The sequence below is a fragment of the Oncorhynchus tshawytscha genome, linkage group LG13 (genome assembly GCF_018296145.1).
Source record: "Oncorhynchus tshawytscha isolate Ot180627B linkage group LG13, Otsh_v2.0, whole genome shotgun sequence".
NCBI lineage: Eukaryota > Metazoa > Chordata > Actinopteri > Salmoniformes > Salmonidae > Oncorhynchus > Oncorhynchus tshawytscha.
In genome coordinates this window covers 50512400-50534745 of record NC_056441.1, presented here as the reverse complement: position 1 = coordinate 50534745, position 22346 = coordinate 50512400, and the positions used below count along the sequence as shown (strand labels likewise).

Here is a 22346-nt window from a genome sequence, read left to right as displayed (position 1 = left end):
TGTAGCGAAATACTTGTGCTTCTTATTCCGACAATGCAGTAATAACCAACAAGTAATCTAACTAACAATTCCAAAACTACTGTCTTATACACAGTGTAAGGGGATAAAGAATATGTACATAAGGATATATGAATGAGTGATGGTACAGAGCAGCATAGGCAAGATACAGTAGATGGTATCGAGTACAGTATATACATATGAGATGAGTATGTAAACAAAGTGGCATAGTTAAAGTGGCTAGTGATACATGTATTACATAAGGATGCAGTCGATGATATAGAGTACAGTATATATGTATGCATATGAGATGAATAATGTAGGGTAAGTAACATTATATAAGGTAGCATTGTTTAAAGTGGCTAGTGATATATTTACATCATTTCCCATCAATTCCCATTATTAAAGTGGCTGGAGTTGAGTCAGTGTCAGTGTCAGTGTGTTGGCAGCAGCCACTCAATGTTAGTGGTGGCTGTTTAACAGTCTGATGGCCTTGAGATAGAAGCTGTTTTTCAGTCTCTCGGTCCCAGCTTTGATGCACCTGTACTGACCTCGCCTTCTGGATGATAGCGGGGTGAACAGGCAGTGGCTCGGGTGGTTGATGTCCTTGATGATCTTTATGGCCTTCCTGTAACATCGGGTGGTGTAGGTGTCCTGGAGGGCAGGTAGTTTGCCCCGGTGATGCGTTGTGCAGACCTCACTACCCTCTGGAGAGCCTTACGGTTGAGGCGGAGCAGTTGCCGTACCAGGCGGTGATACAGCCCGCCAGGATGCTCTCGATTGTGCATCTGTAGAAGTTTGTGAGTGCTTTTGGTGACAAGCCGAATTTCTTCAGCCTCCTGAGGTTGAAGAGGCGCTGCTGCGCCTTCTTCACAATGCTGTCTGTGTGAGTGGACCAATTCAGTTTGTCTGTGATGTGTATGCCGAGGAACTTAAAACTTGCTACCCTCTCCACTACTGTTCCATCGATGTGGATAGGGGGGTGTTCCCTCTGCTGTTTCCTGAAGTCCACAATCATCTCCTTAGTTTTGTTGACGTTGAGTGTGAGGTTATTTTCCTGACACCACACTCCGAGGGCCCTCACCTCCTCCCTGTAGGCCGTCTCGACGTTGTTGGTAATCAAGCCTACCACTGTTGTGTCGTCCGCAAACTTGATGATTGAGTTGGAGGCGTGCGTGGCCACGCAGTCGTGGGTGAACAGGGAGTACAGGAGAGGGCTCAGAACGCACCCTTGTGGGGCCCCAGTGTTGAGGATCAGCGGGGAGGAGATGTTGTTGCCTACCCTCACCACCTGGGGGCGGCCCGTCAGGAAGTCCAGTACCCAGTTGCACAGGGCGGGGTCGAGACCCAGGGTCTCGAGCTTGATGACGAGCTTGGAGGGTACTATGGTGTTGAATGCCGAGCTGTAGTCGATGAACAGCATTCTCACATAGGTATTCCTCTTGTCCAGATGGGTTAGGGCAGTGTGCAGTGTGGTTGAGATTGCATCGTCTGTGGACCTATTTGGGCGGTAAGCAAATTGGAGTGGGTCTAGGGTGTCAGGTAGGGGGAGGTGATATGGTCCTTGACTAGTCTCTCAAAGCACTTCATGATGACGGAAGTGAGTGCTACGGGCGGTAGTCGTTTAGCTCAGTTACCTTAGCTTTCTTGGGAACAGGAACAATGGTGGCCCTCTTGAAGCATGTGGGAACAGCAGACTGGTATAGGGATTGATTGAATATGTCCGTAAACACACCGGCCAGCTGGTCTGCGCATGCTCTGAGGGCGCGGCTGGGGATGCCGTCTGGGCCTGCAGCCTTGTGAGGGTTAACACGTTTAAATGTCTTACTCACCTCGGCTGCAGTGAAGGAGAGACCGCATGTTTTCGTTGCAGGCCGTGTCAGTGGCACTGTATTGTCCTCAAAGCGGGCAAAAAGTTATTTAGTCTGCCTGGGAGCAAGACATCCTGGTCCGTGACTGGGCTGGATTTCTTCCTGTAGTCCGTGATTGACTGTAGACCCTGCCACATGCCTCTTGTGTCTGAGCCGTTGAATTGAGATTCTACTTTGTCTCTGTACTGACACTTAGCTTGTTTGATAGCCTTGCGGAGGGAATAGCTGCACTGTTTGTATTCGGTCATGTTACCAGACACCTTGCCCTGATTAAAAGCAGTGGTTCGCGCTTTCAGTTTCACGCGAATGCTGCCATCAATCCACGGTTTCTGGTTAGGGAATGTTTTAATCGTTGCTATGGGAACGACATCTTCAACGCACGTTCTAATGAACTCGCACACCGAATCAGCGTATTCGTCAATATTGTTATCTGACGCAATACGAAACATATCCCAGTCCACGTGATGGAAGCAGTCTTGGAGTGTGGAGTCAGCTTGGTCGGACCAGCGTTGGACAGACCTCAGCGTGGGAGCCTCTTGTTTTAGTTTCTGTCTGTAGGCAGGGATCAACAAAATGGAGTCGTGGTCAGCTTTTCTGAAAGGGGGGCGGGGCAGGGCCTTATATGCGGCGCGGAAGTTAGAATAACAATGATCCAAGGTCTTTCCACCCCTGGTTGCGCAATCGATATGCTGATAAAATTTAGGGAGTCTTGTTTTCAGATTAGCCTTGTTAAAATCCCCAGCTACAATGAATGCCTCCGGATAAATGGTTTCCAGTTTGCAAAGAGTTAAATAAAGTTCGTTCAGAGCCATCGATGTGTCTGCTTGGGGGGGGATATATATACGGCTGTGATTATAATCGAAGAGAATTCTCTTGGTAGATAATGCGGTCTACATTTGATTGTGAGGAATTCTAAATCAGGTGAACAGAAGGATTTGAGTTCCTGTATGTTTCTTTCATCACACCATGTCTCGTTAGCCATAAGGCATACGCCCCCGCCCCTCTTCTTACCAGAAAGATGTTTATTCCTGTCGGGCGCGATGCGTGGAGAAACCCGTTGGCTGCACCGCCCGGATAGCGTCTCTCCAGTGAGCCATGTTTCCGTGAAGCAAAGAACGTTACAGTCTCTGATGTCCCTCTGGAATGCTACCCTCGGATTTCATCAACCTTGTTGTCAAGAGACTGGACATTGGCAAGAAGAATGCTAGGGAGTGGTGCACGGTGTGCCCGTCTCCGGAGTCTGACCAGAAGACCGCCTCGTTTCCCTCTTTTTCTGAGTCATTTTTTTGGGTCGCTGCATGGGATCCACTCCGTTGTCCTGTTTGTAAGGCTCGCGTCGCGAAAAACATATTCTTGGTCGTACTGATGGTGAGTTGACGCTGATCTTATATTCAGTAGTTCTTCTCGACTGTATGTAATGAAACCTAAGATGACCTGGGGTACTAATGTGAGAAATAACACGTAAAAAACAAAAAACTGCATAGTTTCCTAGGAACGCGAAGCGAGGCGGCCATCTCTGTCGGCGCCGGAAGTATCACAAGGCGCCGGAAGTATCACACACAACTCAAAGCAGAGTGCCTGGACAGAGTGCCTGGACACAGCCCTTAGCCGTGGTATATTGGCCATATATCACAAACACCAGAGGTGCCTTATTGCTATTATAAACTGGTTACCAATATAATTAGAGCAGTAAAAATACATGTTTTGTTATACCTGTGGTACACGGTCTGATATACCACGCCTGTCAGGTTTTGGGATGATGACCCCATCCACTGCAGAGGGCAAAGCCCTCCTGTAACGCTCCGGGTGTCGTGGGTATGGAGTCAGATGCAGGAAACAGAGAGTTCACTACTGTGCTATTTAATGCACTCACGAAACACTGGGTGCTCAAACACAAATGCCTCAAACACGGGGGACATGTGTTTGTAAATCATGTCTGAGTGCTCCCATGGCTATTTCTTAAATAAAAAAACAAGAAAGTTGTGCTGTCTGGTTTTTAATATAGGGAAGGTCAAATCATTTATAAATTTACTACTGATACGTTATCACAACTCTATTAAAGAACATTCTACACAAGGTGTCACTTCATTTTTTGATATTTGATGGGAACAATCCCCTACCCCTCTACACACCTCAAGTTAGCTCTTTCATGCCCACAAAAGGCAACATCAAAAATGGCTTTCTAAGAAACTCACTTTTGGATTTGAACTCTCAAACTGTCACCATAACCACTACTCTACCAGACAGACAGAGACAGAATGTTAAGGGTACATCAAAATGCACACATCAAAGACAACATTTCAGAGGTTGGAGAATGGTGGGGGCTTGTTCTTCTTGTGTCCACCAACCGTTCCTCAATCTTCTTTTGATGACTACAAACAGAGATTATGAATCTTCAAAACCTACACTATAGGATGGATGTGTTTAGGAACGGGGACGAAATTAGAAAGAGGCGTGTTTCCAATTACCAACAAATAGACCCTAGAAATGTTATTCCAAAATCTTAATATTGGAACTTTGTCCCTTCATTTGCCTACTACTGTCTATAAGCTATCATAACACGTGGGTTTTTTCTTGGGGACAAGGTATCGGAACGCTTTTGAATGGTCTACAAAGCATGCCCCCAGGTCAAAGTTGGCTTTTGCAGACAATGGTTATTATATTGTTACTCCACGACATAGAACGTTATCACAACTCTATTAAAGAACATTCTACACAAGGTTTATACACCTTGCAGGTGAGGACAATGGTTTAAAAATGGGAGAAGAGTAGAGAAGACTTTCTCATTGTACTGTATATCATAATATATCACAACTTATTCCAAAAAGCTCAAGACTGTTATTGTTCCCTTCAATAAAAATATTTTCAAACTACTTTCTGCACATTTCTGCTACTGTCTTAGGCTATACAAGTGCTATCTCTTGAAAAACAACATGTTGATACCTTTTGCAATACATTTAGCAGTAATAATAATAATAAACCTCTGCTTTAGTAAAGAAAACAATAATGACAGGTGTGTTGTAATAAAAACGAGTTGTGTCCACTGACTAAATGCAGTATTTCTGGAAAACCCAGATATTCACAAAGTTTGTGATGAATGACAGGTTGTTTATTCATTCAAAATAGATTTGGCCTTTAAAATTCAATTAAGCTGCTTATTTTCAGGGTTCAATGAAAGCGGGTTATTTTTTACCCTTGGGACAAGGGGGTAAACAGAATGTTAAAACTACATAAGGGTTAAGTAAAGTATTTACAAGGTTTCTAGTAATTTCTTGTCATTAATGTCTAATTGACCACACATTAGTGCAAGTAGAAGTGCAGTCAATGCTACACAGGTGTCTGTCGTCTAGGTGCTCATTATAAGTGCTTGAAATCATAGACTGACTCCTTTGCTGTGTTCTAGAGCATCAAGACTGTGATCGATCAAGGGTGAATTGTGACTGAATTACTGAGCTTCAAATAATATTAAGTCGTTTTTTATAAATTCATCTAATCAGTCTCCATTCACCTTAAAAGTCATCTGCAAGCTGGAACGTGACTCCAACAATTCATTGACACAGTTGTGACTGGTAAGGTTGATTTGTTATAGCACCACATTTTACACATGACATGGCAAAATTCATATAAATATATTATTAACATACAGATGCCATGTAATTGAAGTGAAAGAATGTGACCCTCCAATCTAAAATGTAAGACTTCACACTTCAAAAGTAGTGTATTGAAAACTTTTCACCAAATTATTTTTCAGTTTGTCATTTCCCTTAAATTTTGCAGTCATCCATCCATGCTATATGAAATGATAGGGTGATGAACACTGTATGGGTGGAGGTCATCCGGAATTCAGAAGGATCAATGGGTCAACAGTCCAATATCTTATCTTTAGGGCCAGAATGGCACTAGTAACACATGCAGGTGAAATACCCTTTAATTTACCAAAATGACTGAATGCATTATCAGACAAACATGCATGCATTACCCTAATAATCTTTAGCCTTTACAGTTATGGAAATATACTTATATACATGGTCAAGCAAGAATGTTTCCGACTACTAAACAACTAATGATTTAGAACCATAGAGAGTTACCGCAAGTTGCAAAGAAAACAGGAGCTGCCTTCACTATTTCAGCACCATTTCGACTTCAACATTTCAGCATCAGCAAATCACCTCTGCTTAGTCTAATACAGTGACAACTAAAAGATCTATGGTCTATGACACTGTCAATTTTTTGTTTTCCTAGGCTACTTGGCTAAAATGCTTGCTTGCTAGCCTAACTTCCTTTCGTGGGCAACGTTAGCTAATTAACATTGGCCTTCTACATCTAGCTACATATTGAACTTCCATCCTCTCAGGCCAGGCGCACAACAATGTATGAATTAATGGGTGGATCAGAATCACCGTTATAATCATTGGCCGGTACGGAGAATTAAGTAAAACCACAAGTCCAAATCCCTATCGCCATCCATGACTAATTTGGCAAAGGGACAATTTCAGTTAGCTAGCCACCAGAGGACAACAACACAACGAGATGCAACAATTGAAATAGTTTCTGTCAACAACGTATTTATTTTTATTTGATTTGATAAGAGTGAAGCCAAATCCAAACTTGTTTCCCTTGACACTCTGTTTTGGTGCACCAGGGACATTCACAGTTGAGCTCACTCAGTATAGCTCAATGTTGATGGGCTATTATTTTATACTTTTTTTTTTAATCAAGGGAGGCCGAGTGCTCAACGGTTTCCCTTGCATCTAATGCTATACGTGGCAACAATGTCATACTCTTTATGACCTGACAGCATCAGATAGATGGCCGACATACAGAGGGGCTCTGTTTCGCTCTTTCGGATGCTTTCTCCGGTGAGATACATTCAGCCTCTTGCTAATTGAAGGAAAATTATAAAAACAAAAAGAGATATATTTTTTTCTTGGTACATTTTTTGGGGGGAAGCCTGGCTTCCCATGGCATCCATGAATACATGCTACTGGTCATCTCTCTTCATTTGTCAATCTGTCGATTTCAAGTAATCAATTGGCTAAAACTCATTTTTATAGCTAGAACTCTCCAGATCCCATTTCCTTGAGAGCTATTCATCGAAATAGAATGGGTCAAATCTAATCAATGATAAATAATCATCAGTACATATGGCTCTGATCTCACCCAACATGACAGCACAACCGAACCAAATTCTGAGAGATGATATGGACTCTTTTGATATAGAGAGATCAAATATTTTTCTCTGCCCAGACACAGCAGGTGGGGGAACAAGTCCTGCTGCGGAGTCAAGGCTTATGACCCCAGCTGTGACCAGATGAAGTGCTGTGCAGGGACTCTGTACGACCTGCAGTTTCAGGACAGACTCTCAGAGGAGGCCCAGTGCTGTGGGAGTGTCCTGATGGAGGCCGGTTCCACCCAGACCTGCTGCTCGGCCCCAGGGCTAGACCTGCTCTATCCTACCCAGCAAGGGTTCACCTGCTGTGGGCACCGCTACCCCAACTCATCCCTGTGGTCCTGCTGCGCGGGGGTCCTGCACCCAAGGCCTGAACCACACACCACCAGCAAGAACATGATTCCAGGTCAGTGGGAACCGGATACAATCCAAACTTGATACCCATTTTTCATCCATACATGATTTATCTCTGAAAGACCTACCTACAGGGCAGACGAGTGATATGAAGATTCTATATGAAGATTCTATGTTATTCTTGTGGTCCTTTGTAGCTCAGTTGGTAGAGCGTGGCGCTTGTAATGCTGGGGTAGTGGGTTTGATTCCTAGGACAACCCATATGTAAAAATGCACTCGGGACTAAGTTTCTTTTGGATAAAAGCGTCCCCTAAATGGCATACATGCATAAGATAAAGGGGATGTCTTTTTATGGGTCCCTGCCTGGAGTCTGTCTCTGTCCATTTGATTAGACTGTTGTTCATTATCCTCAGGACCCAGGCTTCTACCACTGGGGGATCTGAAGACTGAAGTCCTGTGTCACAGCAGAGGTAAGGCCTCCAGTCTGAAGCACAAGATGACAGGAAACATTACTCAATACTTTGACCTTTAGCAAGGGCATTGGGAAGCCCTTGAATCTACTTTTGTGGGAAGTACTTGAATCCCTTTGGGAAGCACTTAGACTAATTGATTTACAGTAGCTTCACAACACGGATCTAAAGTGTGTGTGTGTGTGTGTCTCAGTTCTGGTAGGGACAGTGGAGAGTGTGTCTGTGAAGATGAATGAGCGGTCCATCGTGATGGTGAACGCCATGTACATGCTGGCCTCGCGTGGCCATGTCAGCGCCGTGCCTTCCCCTCACTACGTCACATTACCCGACCACTGCAGCTTCCCTGAACTGGTGCCGGGCAACACTTACATCTGGGTGAAAAATTATTTCTCAGACACCATAAGATTCATCTCTGATCATTCCTCCCTCTCCATTCCATTCTCTCCAGGTGCTCAAAATGATACTGTTAACCATGTTTTGAGGCAATACAGTGTTTTGTTCACAAATACATTGCTTACAAAAATGTATTTAAAACAAAACCCGTCTATTTTGGGTTCTGATGGGGTAGGACAGATTAACTGAGCTCATGAGGCATACGTTATATTCTTCAAGAGTCAATTTGTATATAATTAATTTAAAACTCAAACAAAAATGTATGTGGATGATGACCCATTTAAGATATCAGTATATCTTTAAGCAATTTGTATTTGCTTACAAAAAAACCCAACCATGTTTATGATATCTCATGAGTCATATCTCAGGATAAGTCATATTTTATTATGTTTGTCTGGGTAGTGGTTTTCTGTTATATTATCGCAAACGTTCCTTTAATGTTAATGCAATATTTTCTTAATAATGTCTATTCCATACTGAAGCTATTTACTCACTGAAACTCTTTGTTCAATGTGACACTAACATCATTGGCGTGAATCTGTCTGTGAAGTGATTGCACCACATTGTGAAACGGCAGGAAATAAGCCTATTTTCTAACCAAGCAATTGTGTGTAGGTGTGCGACTTCACCATGACCTCGTGACTTTTTCCACATTGTGTTACGTTACAGCCTTATTCTAAAATTCATTCAATTGTCGTCGTCCCCCCCTTAAATATGACATTTACATAAGTACTCGGACCCTTTACTAAGTACTTTGTCGAAGCACCTTTGGCAGAGCGATTACAGCCTCGAGACTTGTTGGCACACTTGTCAGAGAAGACAGAGGAGCATCTATCAACATAGCAACCGTCACAAGAACAATAAAGGACTATTCTAATAAATGAAGATACTCCAAACTCAGATATTGACTGAGATATAGCACATAAAACATTGTCCTGCCACGGACAAATAAGATTCTTGCTGATCCTCTCTTTTAGTTGTGACTATTGTACAAGGCTGGGTGGGAGGCCACAGCCATGCTGGCACCTGCATGACAACAGAACTATGGTATGAAAGAAAGTAGAGTTGGTTCAGTTCCATTTCACTTTAAAAAAAAAACATCAAACAAAGCTGTCCAGTTACAGGGCAAACAACTGTATAAACTGCAAACACATAGTGTTATAATTTTAGTGTTCCTGAACATTGTGCTAAAAATAATGGAAGGATTGAAGAAAGCGATAGGATATTTTAGTGGAGCCTCAGAAACCACAATGAAATGACTGTATATCAAAACAATAGGTTGACACCGGCGCCAAACAATTGCTTGAAACTGTGAGCGAGAAATTGCATCTTTCATATGCTTCCTTCCAGGCTCTTGTCGTGGGAGATGGTCCAAGTCCTTGGACACATTCCCAGTTAACCACACCGTTCTAAAGTGGACCACACAACCTCTTCCTGTATGAAGCTCTGACCGAAAGTGTCTCAAAGTAAGCCAAAACGTGGCACTATTATAAAACAGTTCTAACACAGCAGATCTATGCTCTCTAATGGCCTACACAAAGAAAATGTCATGTTATGAACACCACATATCTTTTGTTTCACACAAATAGTTTAAAACAGAACATAGACAGGAATGCATAAGCTTACATGTCAAATGTCATTTCATCCTATTTTAGAGACTAATGAAAATACTGTATCCTATCACTACTGTGTGTAGGGGGAAAGCATAGGGCCACTATCCCTTGAATAAATTCAGGGACAAGAGGCTAATTTGAGCTGGCGAGGGTTATAAATGGACAATAAAGTGATTATTATTAACACAGAGAAGCTATGTTAATAAAGAAGTAAGTTCACTGACAGCAGGCTGGAGAGTTAGGTCGTAAACATACACACCTCAGATGCTGTCGAAGACTCAGTCTACTTACTCAACACTTAGAAAAAGGGTTACAAAAGGGTTCTTCGCCTGTCCCCATAGGAGAACCCTCAGTGGAAAGGGTTCTACATGGAACCCAAAAACGGTTCTACCTGGAACCAAAAAGGGTTCTTCTATGGGGACAGCCGAATAACCCTTATTGGTTCTAGATAGCACCTTTGTTTTCTAAGCGTGTATAGGAAAGCAGTCGACATACACACCTCAGATGCTGTCGAAGACTCGGTCTACTTACTCTACTTGCAAGGTGTGTGTCAAAGCATCTATTAGGAGTATAATAACAGTATAATAGGAGACTCCATTTGGATGAATGATCTCCAAATGATCTGATAAAAGGAGGAACTTCAGCATAGCTTGGGAATGACTATCCAGAAGAATGAGATTGGGTTGACTTGCTGACAGAAAGAAACTTAGCACAGCATTTGCACTTCTTCTCGACATCCCTTCGGGATGCACTTTTTCAACAATTGCCTTTTCAGGGATGATTGGAATAGTGTGGTTTCTGAGATTAAATTTCAAAATCGTATAAAAGTGATCTGACATGTTTCAGCAATAAGGTTCGAGGAAGTGTGATATATGGCCAATATACCACAGCTAATGGCTGTTCTTACAAATCAAATCAAATTTTATTTGTCACATACACATGGTTAGCAGATGTTAATGCGAGTGTAGCGAAATACTTGTGCTTCTTATTCCGACAATGCAGTAATAACCAACAAGTAATCTAACTAACAATTCCAAAACTACTGTCTTATACACAGTGTAAGGGGATAAAGAATATGTACATAAGGATATATGAATGAGTGATGGTACAGAGCAGCATAGGCAAGATACAGTAGATGGTATCGAGTACAGTATATACATATGAGATGAGTATGTAAACAAAGTGGCATAGTTAAAGTGGCTAGTGATACATGTATTACATAAGGATGCAGTCGATGATATAGAGTACAGTATATATGTATGCATATGAGATGAATAATGTAGGGTAAGTAACATTATATAAGGTAGCATTGTTTAAAGTGGCTAGTGATATATTTACATCATTTCCCATCAATTCCCATTATTAAAGTGGCTGGAGTTGAGTCAGTGTCAGTGTCAGTGTGTTGGCAGCAGCCACTCAATGTTAGTGGTGGCTGTTTAACAGTCTGATGGCCTTGAGATAGAAGCTGTTTTTCAGTCTCTCGGTCCCAGCTTTGATGCACCTGTACTGACCTCGCCTTCTGGATGATAGCGGGGTGAACAGGCAGTGGCTCGGGTGGTTGATGTCCTTGATGATCTTTATGGCCTTCCTGTAACATCGGGTGGTGTAGGTGTCCTGGAGGGCAGGTAGTTTGCCCCGGTGATGCGTTGTGCAGACCTCACTACCCTCTGGAGAGCCTTACGGTTGAGGGCGGAGCAGTTGCCGTACCAGGCGGTGATACAGCCCGCCAGGATGCTCTCGATTGTGCATCTGTAGAAGTTTGTGAGTGCTTTTGGTGACAAGCCGAATTTCTTCAGCCTCCTGAGGTTGAAGAGGCGCTGCTGCGCCTTCTTCACAATGCTGTCTGTGTGAGTGGACCAATTCAGTTTGTCTGTGATGTGTATGCCGAGGAACTTAAAACTTGCTACCCTCTCCACTACTGTTCCATCGATGTGGATAGGGGGGTGTTCCCTCTGCTGTTTCCTGAAGTCCACAATCATCTCCTTAGTTTTGTTGACGTTGAGTGTGAGGTTATTTTCCTGACACCACACTCCGAGGGCCCTCACCTCCTCCCTGTAGGCCGTCTCGACGTTGTTGGTAATCAAGCCTACCACTGTTGTGTCGTCCGCAAACTTGATGATTGAGTTGGAGGCGTGCGTGGCCACGCAGTCGTGGGTGAACAGGGAGTACAGGAGAGGGCTCAGAACGCACCCTTGTGGGGCCCCAGTGTTGAGGATCAGCGGGGAGGAGATGTTGTTGCCTACCCTCACCACCTGGGGGCGGCCCGTCAGGAAGTCCAGTACCCAGTTGCACAGGGCGGGGTCGAGACCCAGGGTCTCGAGCTTGATGACGAGCTTGGAGGGTACTATGGTGTTGAATGCCGAGCTGTAGTCGATGAACAGCATTCTCACATAGGTATTCCTCTTGTCCAGATGGGTTAGGGCAGTGTGCAGTGTGGTTGAGATTGCATCGTCTGTGGACCTATTTGGGCGGTAAGCAAATTGGAGTGGGTCTAGGGTGTCAGGTAGGGGGAGGTGATATGGTCCTTGACTAGTCTCTCAAAGCACTTCATGATGACGGAAGTGAGTGCTACGGGCGGTAGTCGTTTAGCTCAGTTACCTTAGCTTTCTTGGGAACAGGAACAATGGTGGCCCTCTTGAAGCATGTGGGAACAGCAGACTGGTATAGGGATTGATTGAATATGTCCGTAAACACACCGGCCAGCTGGTCTGCGCATGCTCTGAGGGCGCGGCTGGGGATGCCGTCTGGGCCTGCAGCCTTGTGAGGGTTAACACGTTTAAATGTCTTACTCACCTCGGCTGCAGTGAAGGAGAGACCGCATGTTTTCGTTGCAGGCCGTGTCAGTGGCACTGTATTGTCCTCAAAGCGGGCAAAAAGTTATTTAGTCTGCCTGGGAGCAAGACATCCTGGTCCGTGACTGGGCTGGATTTCTTCCTGTAGTCCGTGATTGACTGTAGACCCTGCCACATGCCTCTTGTGTCTGAGCCGTTGAATTGAGATTCTACTTTGTCTCTGTACTGACACTTAGCTTGTTTGATAGCCTTGCGGAGGGAATAGCTGCACTGTTTGTATTCGGTCATGTTACCAGACACCTTGCCCTGATTAAAAGCAGTGGTTCGCGCTTTCAGTTTCACGCGAATGCTGCCATCAATCCACGGTTTCTGGTTAGGGAATGTTTTAATCGTTGCTATGGGAACGACATCTTCAACGCACGTTCTAATGAACTCGCACACCGAATCAGCGTATTCGTCAATATTGTTATCTGACGCAATACGAAACATATCCCAGTCCACGTGATGGAAGCAGTCTTGGAGTGTGGAGTCAGCTTGGTCGGACCAGCGTTGGACAGACCTCAGCGTGGGAGCCTCTTGTTTTAGTTTCTGTCTGTAGGCAGGGATCAACAAAATGGAGTCGTGGTCAGCTTTTCTGAAAGGGGGGCGGGGCAGGGCCTTATATGCGGCGCGGAAGTTAGAATAACAATGATCCAAGGTCTTTCCACCCCTGGTTGCGCAATCGATATGCTGATAAAATTTAGGGAGTCTTGTTTTCAGATTAGCCTTGTTAAAATCCCCAGCTACAATGAATGCCTCCGGATAAATGGTTTCCAGTTTGCAAAGAGTTAAATAAAGTTCGTTCAGAGCCATCGATGTGTCTGCTTGGGGGGGGATATATATACGGCTGTGATTATAATCGAAGAGAATTCTCTTGGTAGATAATGCGGTCTACATTTGATTGTGAGGAATTCTAAATCAGGTGAACAGAAGGATTTGAGTTCCTGTATGTTTCTTTCATCACACCATGTCTCGTTAGCCATAAGGCATACGCCCCCGCCCCTCTTCTTACCAGAAAGATGTTTATTCCTGTCGGCGCGATGCGTGGAGAAACCCGTTGGCTGCACCGCCTCGGATAGCGTCTCTCCAGTGAGCCATGTTTCCGTGAAGCAAAGAACGTTACAGTCTCTGATGTCCCTCTGGAATGCTACCCTCGGATTTCATCAACCTTGTTGTCAAGAGACTGGACATTGGCAAGAAGAATGCTAGGGAGTGGTGCACGGTGTGCCCGTCTCCGGAGTCTGACCAGAAGACCGCCTCGTTTCCCTCTTTTTCTGAGTCATTTTTTTGGGTCGCTGCATGGGATCCACTCCGTTGTCCTGTTTGTAAGGCTCCGCGTCGCGAAAAACATATTCTTGGTCGTACTGATGGTGAGTTGACGCTGATCTTATATTCAGTAGTTCTTCTCGACTGTATGTAATGAAACCTAAGATGACCTGGGGTACTAATGTGAGAAATAACACGTAAAAAAACAAAAAACTGCATAGTTTCCTAGGAACGCGAAGCGAGGCGGCCATCTCTGTCGGCGCCGGAAGTATCACAAGGCGCCGGAAGTATCACACACAACTCAAAGCAGAGTGCCTGGACAGAGTGCCTGGACACAGCCCTTAGCCGTGGTATATTGGCCATATATCACAAACACCAGAGGTGCCTTATTGCTATTATAAACTGGTTACCAATATAATTAGAGCAGTAAAAATACATGTTTTGTTATACCTGTGGTACACGGTCTGATATACCACGCCTGTCAGGTTTTGGGATGATGACCCCATCCACTGCAGAGGGCAAAGCCCTCCTGTAACGCTCCGGGTGTCGTGGGTATGGAGTCAGATGCAGGAAACAGAGAGTTCACTACTGTGCTATTTAATGCACTCACGAAACACTGGGTGCTCAAACACAAATGCCTCAAACACGGGGGACATGTGTTTGTAAATCATGTCTGAGTGCTCCCATGGCTATTTCTTAAATAAAAAAACAAGAAAGTTGTGCTGTCTGGTTTTTAATATAGGGAAGGTCAAATCATTTATAAATTTACTACTGATACGTTATCACAACTCTATTAAAGAACATTCTACACAAGGTGTCACTTCATTTTTTGATATTTGATGGGAACAATCCCCTACCCCTCTACACACCTCAAGTTAGCTCTTTCATGCCCACAAAAGGCAACATCAAAAATGGCTTTCTAAGAAACTCACTTTTTGGATTTGAACTCTCAAACTGTCACCATAACCACTACTCTACCAGACAGACAGAGACAGAATGTTAAGGGGTACATCAAAATGCACACATCAAAGACAACATTTCAGAGGTTGGAGAATGGTGTGGGGGCTTGTTCTTCTTGTGTCCACCAACCGTTCCTCAATCTTCTTTTGATGACTACAAACAGAGATTATGAATCTTCAAAACCTACACTATAGGATGGATGTGTTTAGGAACGGGGGACGAAATTAGAAAGAGGCGTGTTTCCAATTACCAACAAATAGACCCTAGAAATGTTATTCCAAAATCTTAATATTGGAACTTTGTCCCTTCATTTGCCTACTACTGTCTATAAGCTATCATAACACGTGGGTTTTTTCTTGGGGACAAGGTATCGGAACGCTTTTGAATGGTCTACAAAGCATGCCCCCAGGTCAAAGTTGGCTTTTGCAGACAATGGTTATTATATTGTTACTCCACGACATAGAACGTTATCACAACTCTATTAAAGAACATTCTACACAAGGTTTATACACCTTGCAGGTGAGGACAATGGTTTAAAAATGGGAGAAGAGTAGAGAAGACTTTCTCATTGTACTGTATATCATAATATATCACAACTTATTCCAAAAAGCTCAAGACTGTTATTGTTCCCTTCAATAAAAATATTTTCAAACTACTTTCTGCACATTTCTGCTACTGTCTTAGGCTATACAAGTGCTATCTCTTGAAAAACAACATGTTGATACCTTTTGCAATACATTTAGCAGTAATAATAATAATAAACCTCTGCTTTAGTAAAGAAAACAATAATGACAGGTGTGTTGTAATAAAAACGAGTTGTGTCCACTGACTAAATGCAGTATTTCTGGAAAACCCAGATATTCACAAAGTTTGTGATGAATGACAGGTTGTTTATTCATTCAAAATAGATTTGGCCTTTAAAATTCAATTAAGCTGCTTATTTTCAGGGTTCAATGAAAGCGGGTTATTTTTTACCCTTGGGACAAGGGGGTAAACAGAATGTTAAAACTACATAAGGGTTAAGTAAAGTATTTACAAGGTTTCTAGTAATTTCTTGTCATTAATGTCTAATTGACCACACATTAGTGCAAGTAGAAGTGCAGTCAATGCTACACAGGTGTCTGTCGTCTAGGTGCTCATTATAAGTGCTTGAAATCATAGACTGACTCCTTTGCTGTGTTCTAGAGCATCAAGACTGTGATCGATCAAGGGTGAATTGTGACTGAATTACTGAGCTTCAAATAATATTAAGTCGTTTTTATAAATTCATCTAATCAGTCTCCATTCACCTTAAAAGTCATCTGCAAGCTGGAACGTGACTCCAACAATTCATTGACACAGTTGTGACTGGTAAGGTTGATTTGTTATAGCACCACATTTTACACATGACATGGCAAAATTCATATAAATATATTATTAACATACAGATGCCATGTAATTGAAGTGAAAGAATGTGACCCTCCAATCTAAAATGTAAGACTTCACACTTCAAAAGTAGTGTATTGAAAACTTTTCACCAAATTATTTTTCAGTTTGTCATTTCCCTTAAATTTTGCAGTCATCCATCCATGCTATATGAAATGATAGGGTGATGAACACTGTATGGGTGGAGGTCATCCGAATTCAGAAGGATCAATGGGTCAACAGTCCAATATCTTATCTTTAGGGCCAGAATGGCACTAGTAACACATGCAGGTGAAATACCCTTTAATTTACCAAAATGACTGAATGCATTATCAGACAAACATGCATGCATTACCTAATAATCTTTAGCCTTTACAGTTATGGAAATATACTTATATACATGGTCAAGCAAGAATGTTTCCGACTACTAAACAACTAATGATTTAGAACCATAGAGAGTTACCGCAAGTTGCAAAGAAAACAGGAGCTGCCTTCACTATTTCAGCACCATTTCGACTTCAACATTTCAGCATCAGCAAATCACCTCTGCTTAGTCTAATACAGTGACAACTAAAAGATCTATGGTCTATGACACTGTCAATTTTTTGTTTTCCTAGGCTACTTGGCTAAAATGCTTGCTTGCTAGCCTAACTTCCTTTCGTGGGCAACGTTAGCTAATTAACATTGGCCTTCTACATCTAGCTACATATTGAACTTCCATCCTCTCAGGCCAGGCGCACAACAATGTATGAATTAATGGGTGGATCAGAATCACCGTTATAATCATTGGCCGGTACGGAGAATTAAGTAAAACCACAAGTCCAAATCCCTATCGCCATCCATGACTAATTTGGCAAAGGGACAATTTCAGTTAGCTAGCCACCAGAGGACAACAACACAACGAGATGCAACAATTGAAATAGTTTCTGTCAACAACGTATTTATTTTTATTTGATTTGATAAGAGTGAAGCCAAATCCAAACTTGTTTCCCTTGACACTCTGTTTTGGTGCACCAGGGACATTCACAGTTGAGCTCACTCAGTATAGCTCAATGTTGATGGGCTATTATTTTATACTTTTTTTTTTAATCAAGGGAGGCCGAGTGCTCAACGGTTTCCCTTGCATCTAATGCTATACGTGGCAACAATGTCATACTCTTTATGACCTGACAGCATCAGATAGATGGCCGACATACAGAGGGGCTCTGTTTCGCTCTTTCGGATGCTTTCTCCGGTGAGATACATTCAGCCTCTTGCTAATTGAAGGAAAATTATAAAAACAAAAAGAGAGATATTTTTTTCTTGGTACATTTTTTGGGGGGAAGCCTGGCTTCCCATGGCATCCATGAATACATGCTACTGGTCATCTCTCTTCATTTGTCAATCTGTCGATTTCAAGTAATCAATTGGCTAAAACTCATTTTTATAGCTAGAACTCTCCAGATCCCATTTCCTTGAGAGCTATTCATCGAAATAGAATGGGTCAAATCTAATCAATGATAAATAATCATCAGTACATATGGCTCTGATCTCACCCAACATGACAGCACAACCGAACCAAATTCTGAGAGATGATATGGACTCTTTTGATATAGAGAGATCAAATATTTTTCTCTGCCCAGACACAGCAGGTGGGGAACAAGTCCTGCTGCGGAGTCAAGGCTTATGACCCCAGCTGTGACCAGATGAAGTGCTGTGCAGGGACTCTGTACGACCTGCAGTTTCAGGACAGACTCTCAGAGGAGGCCCAGTGCTGTGGGAGTGTCCTGATGGAGGCCGGTTCCACCCAGACCTGCTGCTCTGCCCCAGGGCTAGACCTGCTCTATCCTACCCAGCAAGGGTTCACCTGCTGTGGGCACCGCTACCCCAACTCATCCCTGTGGTCCTGCTGCGCGGGGGTCCTGCACCCAAGGCCTGAACCACACACCACCAGCAAGAACATGATTCCAGGTCAGTGGGAACCGGATACAATCCAAACTTGATACCCATTTTTCATCCATACATGATTTATCTCTGAAAGACCTACCTACAGGGCAGACGAGTGATATGAAGATTCTATATGAAGATTCTATGTTATTCTTGTGGTCCTTTGTAGCTCAGTTGGTAGAGCGTGGCGCTTGTAATGCTGGGGTAGTGGGTTTGATTCCTAGGACAACCCATATGTAAAAATGCACTCGGGACTAAGTTTCTTTTGGATAAAAGCGTCCCCTAAATGGCATACATGCATAAGATAAAGGGGATGTCTTTTTATGGGTCCCTGCCTGGAGTCTGTCTCTGTCCATTTGATTAGACTGTTGTTCATTATCCTCAGGACCCAGGCTTCTACCACTGGGGGATCTGAAGACTGAAGTCCTGTGTCACAGCAGAGGTAAGGCCTCCAGTCTGAAGCACAAGATGACAGGAAACATTACTCAATACTTTGACCTTTAGCAAGGGCATTGGGAAGCCCTTGAATCTACTTTTGTGGGAAGTACTTGAATCCCTTTGGGAAGCACTTAGACTAATTGATTTACAGTAGCTTCACAACACGGATCTAAAGTGTGTGTGTGTGTGTGTCTCAGTTCTGGTAGGGACAGTGGAGAGTGTGTCTGTGAAGATGAATGAGCGGTCCATCGTGATGGTGAACGCCATGTACATGCTGGCCTCGCGTGGCCATGTCAGCGCCGTGCCTTCCCCTCACTACGTCACATTACCCGACCACTGCAGCTTCCCTGAACTGGTGCCGGGCAACACTTACATCTGGGTGAAAAATTATTTCTCAGACACCATAAGATTCATCTCTGATCATTCCTCCCCTCTCCATTCCATTCTCTCCAGGTGCTCAAAATGATACTGTTAACCATGTTTTGAGGCAATACAGTGTTTTGTTCACAAATACATTGCTTACAAAAAATGTATTTAAAACAAAACCCGTCTATTTTGGGTTCTGATGGGGTAGGACAGATTAACTGAGCTCATGAGGCATACGTTATATTCTTCAAGAGTCAATTTGTATATAATTAATTTAAAACTCAAACAAAAATGTATGTGGATGATGACCCATTTAAGATATCAGTATATCTTTAAGCAATTTGTATTTGCTTACAAAAAAAACCCAACCATGTTTATGATATCTCATGAGTCATATCTCAGGATAAGTCATATTTTATTATGTTTGTCTGGGTAGTGGTTTTCTGTTATATTATCGCAAACGTTCCTTTAATGTTAATGCAATATTTTCTTAATAATGTCTATTCCATACTGAAGCTATTTACTCACTGAAACTCTTTGTTCAATGTGACACTAACATCATTGGCGTGAATCTGTCTGTGAAGTGATTGCACCACATTGTGAAACGGCAGGAAATAAGCCTATTTTCTAACCAAGCAATTGTGTGTAGGTGTGCGACTTCACCATGACCTCGTGACTTTTTCCACATTGTGTTACGTTACAGCCTTATTCTAAAATTCATTCAATTGTCGTCGTCCCCCCTTAAATATGACATTTACATAAGTACTCGGACCCTTTACTAAGTACTTTGTCGAAGCACCTTTGGCAGAGCGATTACAGCCTCGAGACTTGTTGGCACACTTGTCAGAGAAGACAGAGGAGCATCTATCAACATAGCAACCGTCACAAGAACAATAAAGGACTATTCTAATAAATGAAGATACTCCAAACTCAGATATTGACTGAGATATAGCACATAAAACATTGTCCTGCCACGGACAAATAAGATTCTTGCTGATCCTCTCTTTTAGTTGTGACTATTGTACAAGGCTGGGTGGGAGGCCACAGCCATGCTGGCACCTGCATGACAACAGAACTATGGTATGAAAGAAAGTAGAGTTGGTTCAGTTCCATTTCACTTTAAAAAAAAAACATCAAACAAAGCTGTCCAGTTACAGGGCAAACAACTGTATAAACTGCAAACACATAGTGTTATAATTTTAGTGTTCCTGAACATTGTGCTAAAAATAATGGAAGGATTGAAGAAAGCGATAGGATATTTTAGTGGAGCCTCAGAAACCACAATGAAATGACTGTATATCAAAACAATAGGTTGACACCGGCGCCAAACAATTGCTTGAAACTGTGAGCGAGAAATTGCATCTTTCATATGCTTCCTTCCAGGCTCTTGTCGTGGGAGATGGTCCAAGTCCTTGGACACATTCCCAGTTAACCACACCGTTCTAAAGTGGACCACACAACCTCTTCCTGTATGAAGCTCTGACCGAAAGTGTCTCAAAGTAAGCCAAAACGTGGCACTATTATAAAACAGTTCTAACACAGCAGATCTATGCTCTCTAATGGCCTACACAAAGAAAATGTCATGTTATGAACACCACATATCTTTTGTTTCACACAAATAGTTTAAAACAGAACATAGACAGGAATGCATAAGCTTACATGTCAAATGTCATTTCATCCTATTTTAGAGACTAATGAAAATACTGTATCCTATCACTACTGTGTGTAGGGGGAAAGCATAGGGCCACTATCCCTTGAATAAATTCAGGGACAAGAGGCTAATTTGAGCTGGCGAGGGTTATAAATGGACAATAAAGTGATTATTATTAACACAGAGAAGCTATGTTAATAAAGAAGTAAGTTCACTGACAGCAGGCTGGAGAGTTAGGTCGTAAACATACACACCTCAGATGCTGTCGAAGACTCAGTCTACTTACTCAACACTTAGAAAAAGGGTTACAAAAGGGTTCTTCGCCTGTCCCCATAGGAGAACCCTCAGTGGAAAGGGTTCTACATGGAACCCAAAAACGGTTCTACCTGGAACCAAAAAGGGTTCTTCTATGGGGACAGCCGAATAACCCTTATTGGTTCTAGATAGCACCTTTGTTTTCTAAGCGTGTATAGGAAAGCAGTCGACATACACACCTCAGATGCTGTCGAAGACTCGGTCTACTTACTCTACTTGCAAGGTGTGTGTCAAAGCATCTATTAGGAGTATAATAACAGTATAATAGGAGACTCCATTTGGATGAATGATCTCCAAATGATCTGATAAAAGGAGGAACTTCAGCATAGCTTGGGAATGACTATCCAGAAGAATGAGATTGGGTTGACTTGCTGACAGAAAGAAACTTAGCACAGCATTTGCACTTCTTCTCGACATCCCCTTCGGGATGCACTTTTTCAACAATTGCCTTTTCAGGGATGATTGGAATAGTGTGGTTTCTGAGATTAAATTTCAAAATCGTATAAAAGTGATCTGACATGTTTCAGCAATAAGGTTCGAGGAAGTGTGATATATGGCCAATATACCACAGCTAATGGCTGTTCTTACAAATCAAATCAAATTTTATTTGTCACATACACATGGTTAGCAGATGTTAATGCGAGTGTAGCGAAATACTTGTGCTTCTTATTCCGACAATGCAGTAATAACCAACAAGTAATCTAACTAACAATTCCAAAACTACTGTCTTATACACAGTGTAAGGGGATAAAGAATATGTACATAAGGATATATGAATGAGTGATGGTACAGAGCAGCATAGGCAAGATACAGTAGATGGTATCGAGTACAGTATATACATATGAGATGAGTATGTAAACAAAGTGGCATAGTTAAAGTGGCTAGTGATACATGTATTACATAAGGATGCAGTCGATGATATAGAGTACAGTATATATGTATGCATATGAGATGAATAATGTAGGGTAAGTAACATTATATAAGGTAGCATTGTTTAAAGTGGCTAGTGATATATTTACATCATTTCCCATCAATTCCCATTATTAAAGTGGCTGGAGTTGAGTCAGTGTCAGTGTCAGTGTGTTGGCAGCAGCCACTCAATGTTAGTGGTGGCTGTTTAACAGTCTGATGGCCTTGAGATAGAAGCTGTTTTTCAGTCTCTCGGTCCCAGCTTTGATGCACCTGTACTGACCTCGCCTTCTGGATGATAGCGGGGTGAACAGGCAGTGGCTCGGGTGGTTGATGTCCTTGATGATCTTTATGGCCTTCCTGTAACATCGGGTGGTGTAGGTGTCCTGGAGGGCAGGTAGTTTGCCCCCGG

The 22346-nt window shown here is 42.7% G+C and overlaps 1 protein-coding gene across 1 annotated transcript; it reads left to right on the top strand.

Moving 5' to 3' along the window:
- Positions 1–5270: 5270 nt before the first annotated feature.
- On the top strand, positions 5271–21586 carry LOC121838955. The gene is made up of 7 exons (XM_042294929.1): positions 5271–5437; positions 7116–7444; positions 7806–7862; positions 8056–8327; positions 17952–18279; positions 18641–18697; positions 18891–21586. Exons 2-7 carry the CDS (start codon positions 7180–7182, stop codon positions 19157–19159), a joined length of 1248 nt encoding a protein of 415 aa, XP_042150863.1. The 5' UTR covers positions 5271–5437; positions 7116–7179; the 3' UTR covers positions 19160–21586.
- Positions 21587–22346: the final 760 nt, after the last annotated feature.

Coding starts and splice junctions, on each gene's coding strand:
- LOC121838955 (XM_042294929.1), top strand. CDS start 7,180: ATGAAGTGCTGTGCAGGGACTCTGTACGACCTGCAGTTTCAGGACAGA. Junction 18,280..18,640: donor CAGCAAGAACATGATTCCAG/GTCAGTGGGAAC, acceptor CATTATCCTCAG/GACCCAGGCTTCTACCACTG. Junction 18,698..18,890: donor AGTCCTGTGTCACAGCAGAG/GTAAGGCCTCCA, acceptor TGTGTGTCTCAG/TTCTGGTAGGGACAGTGGAG.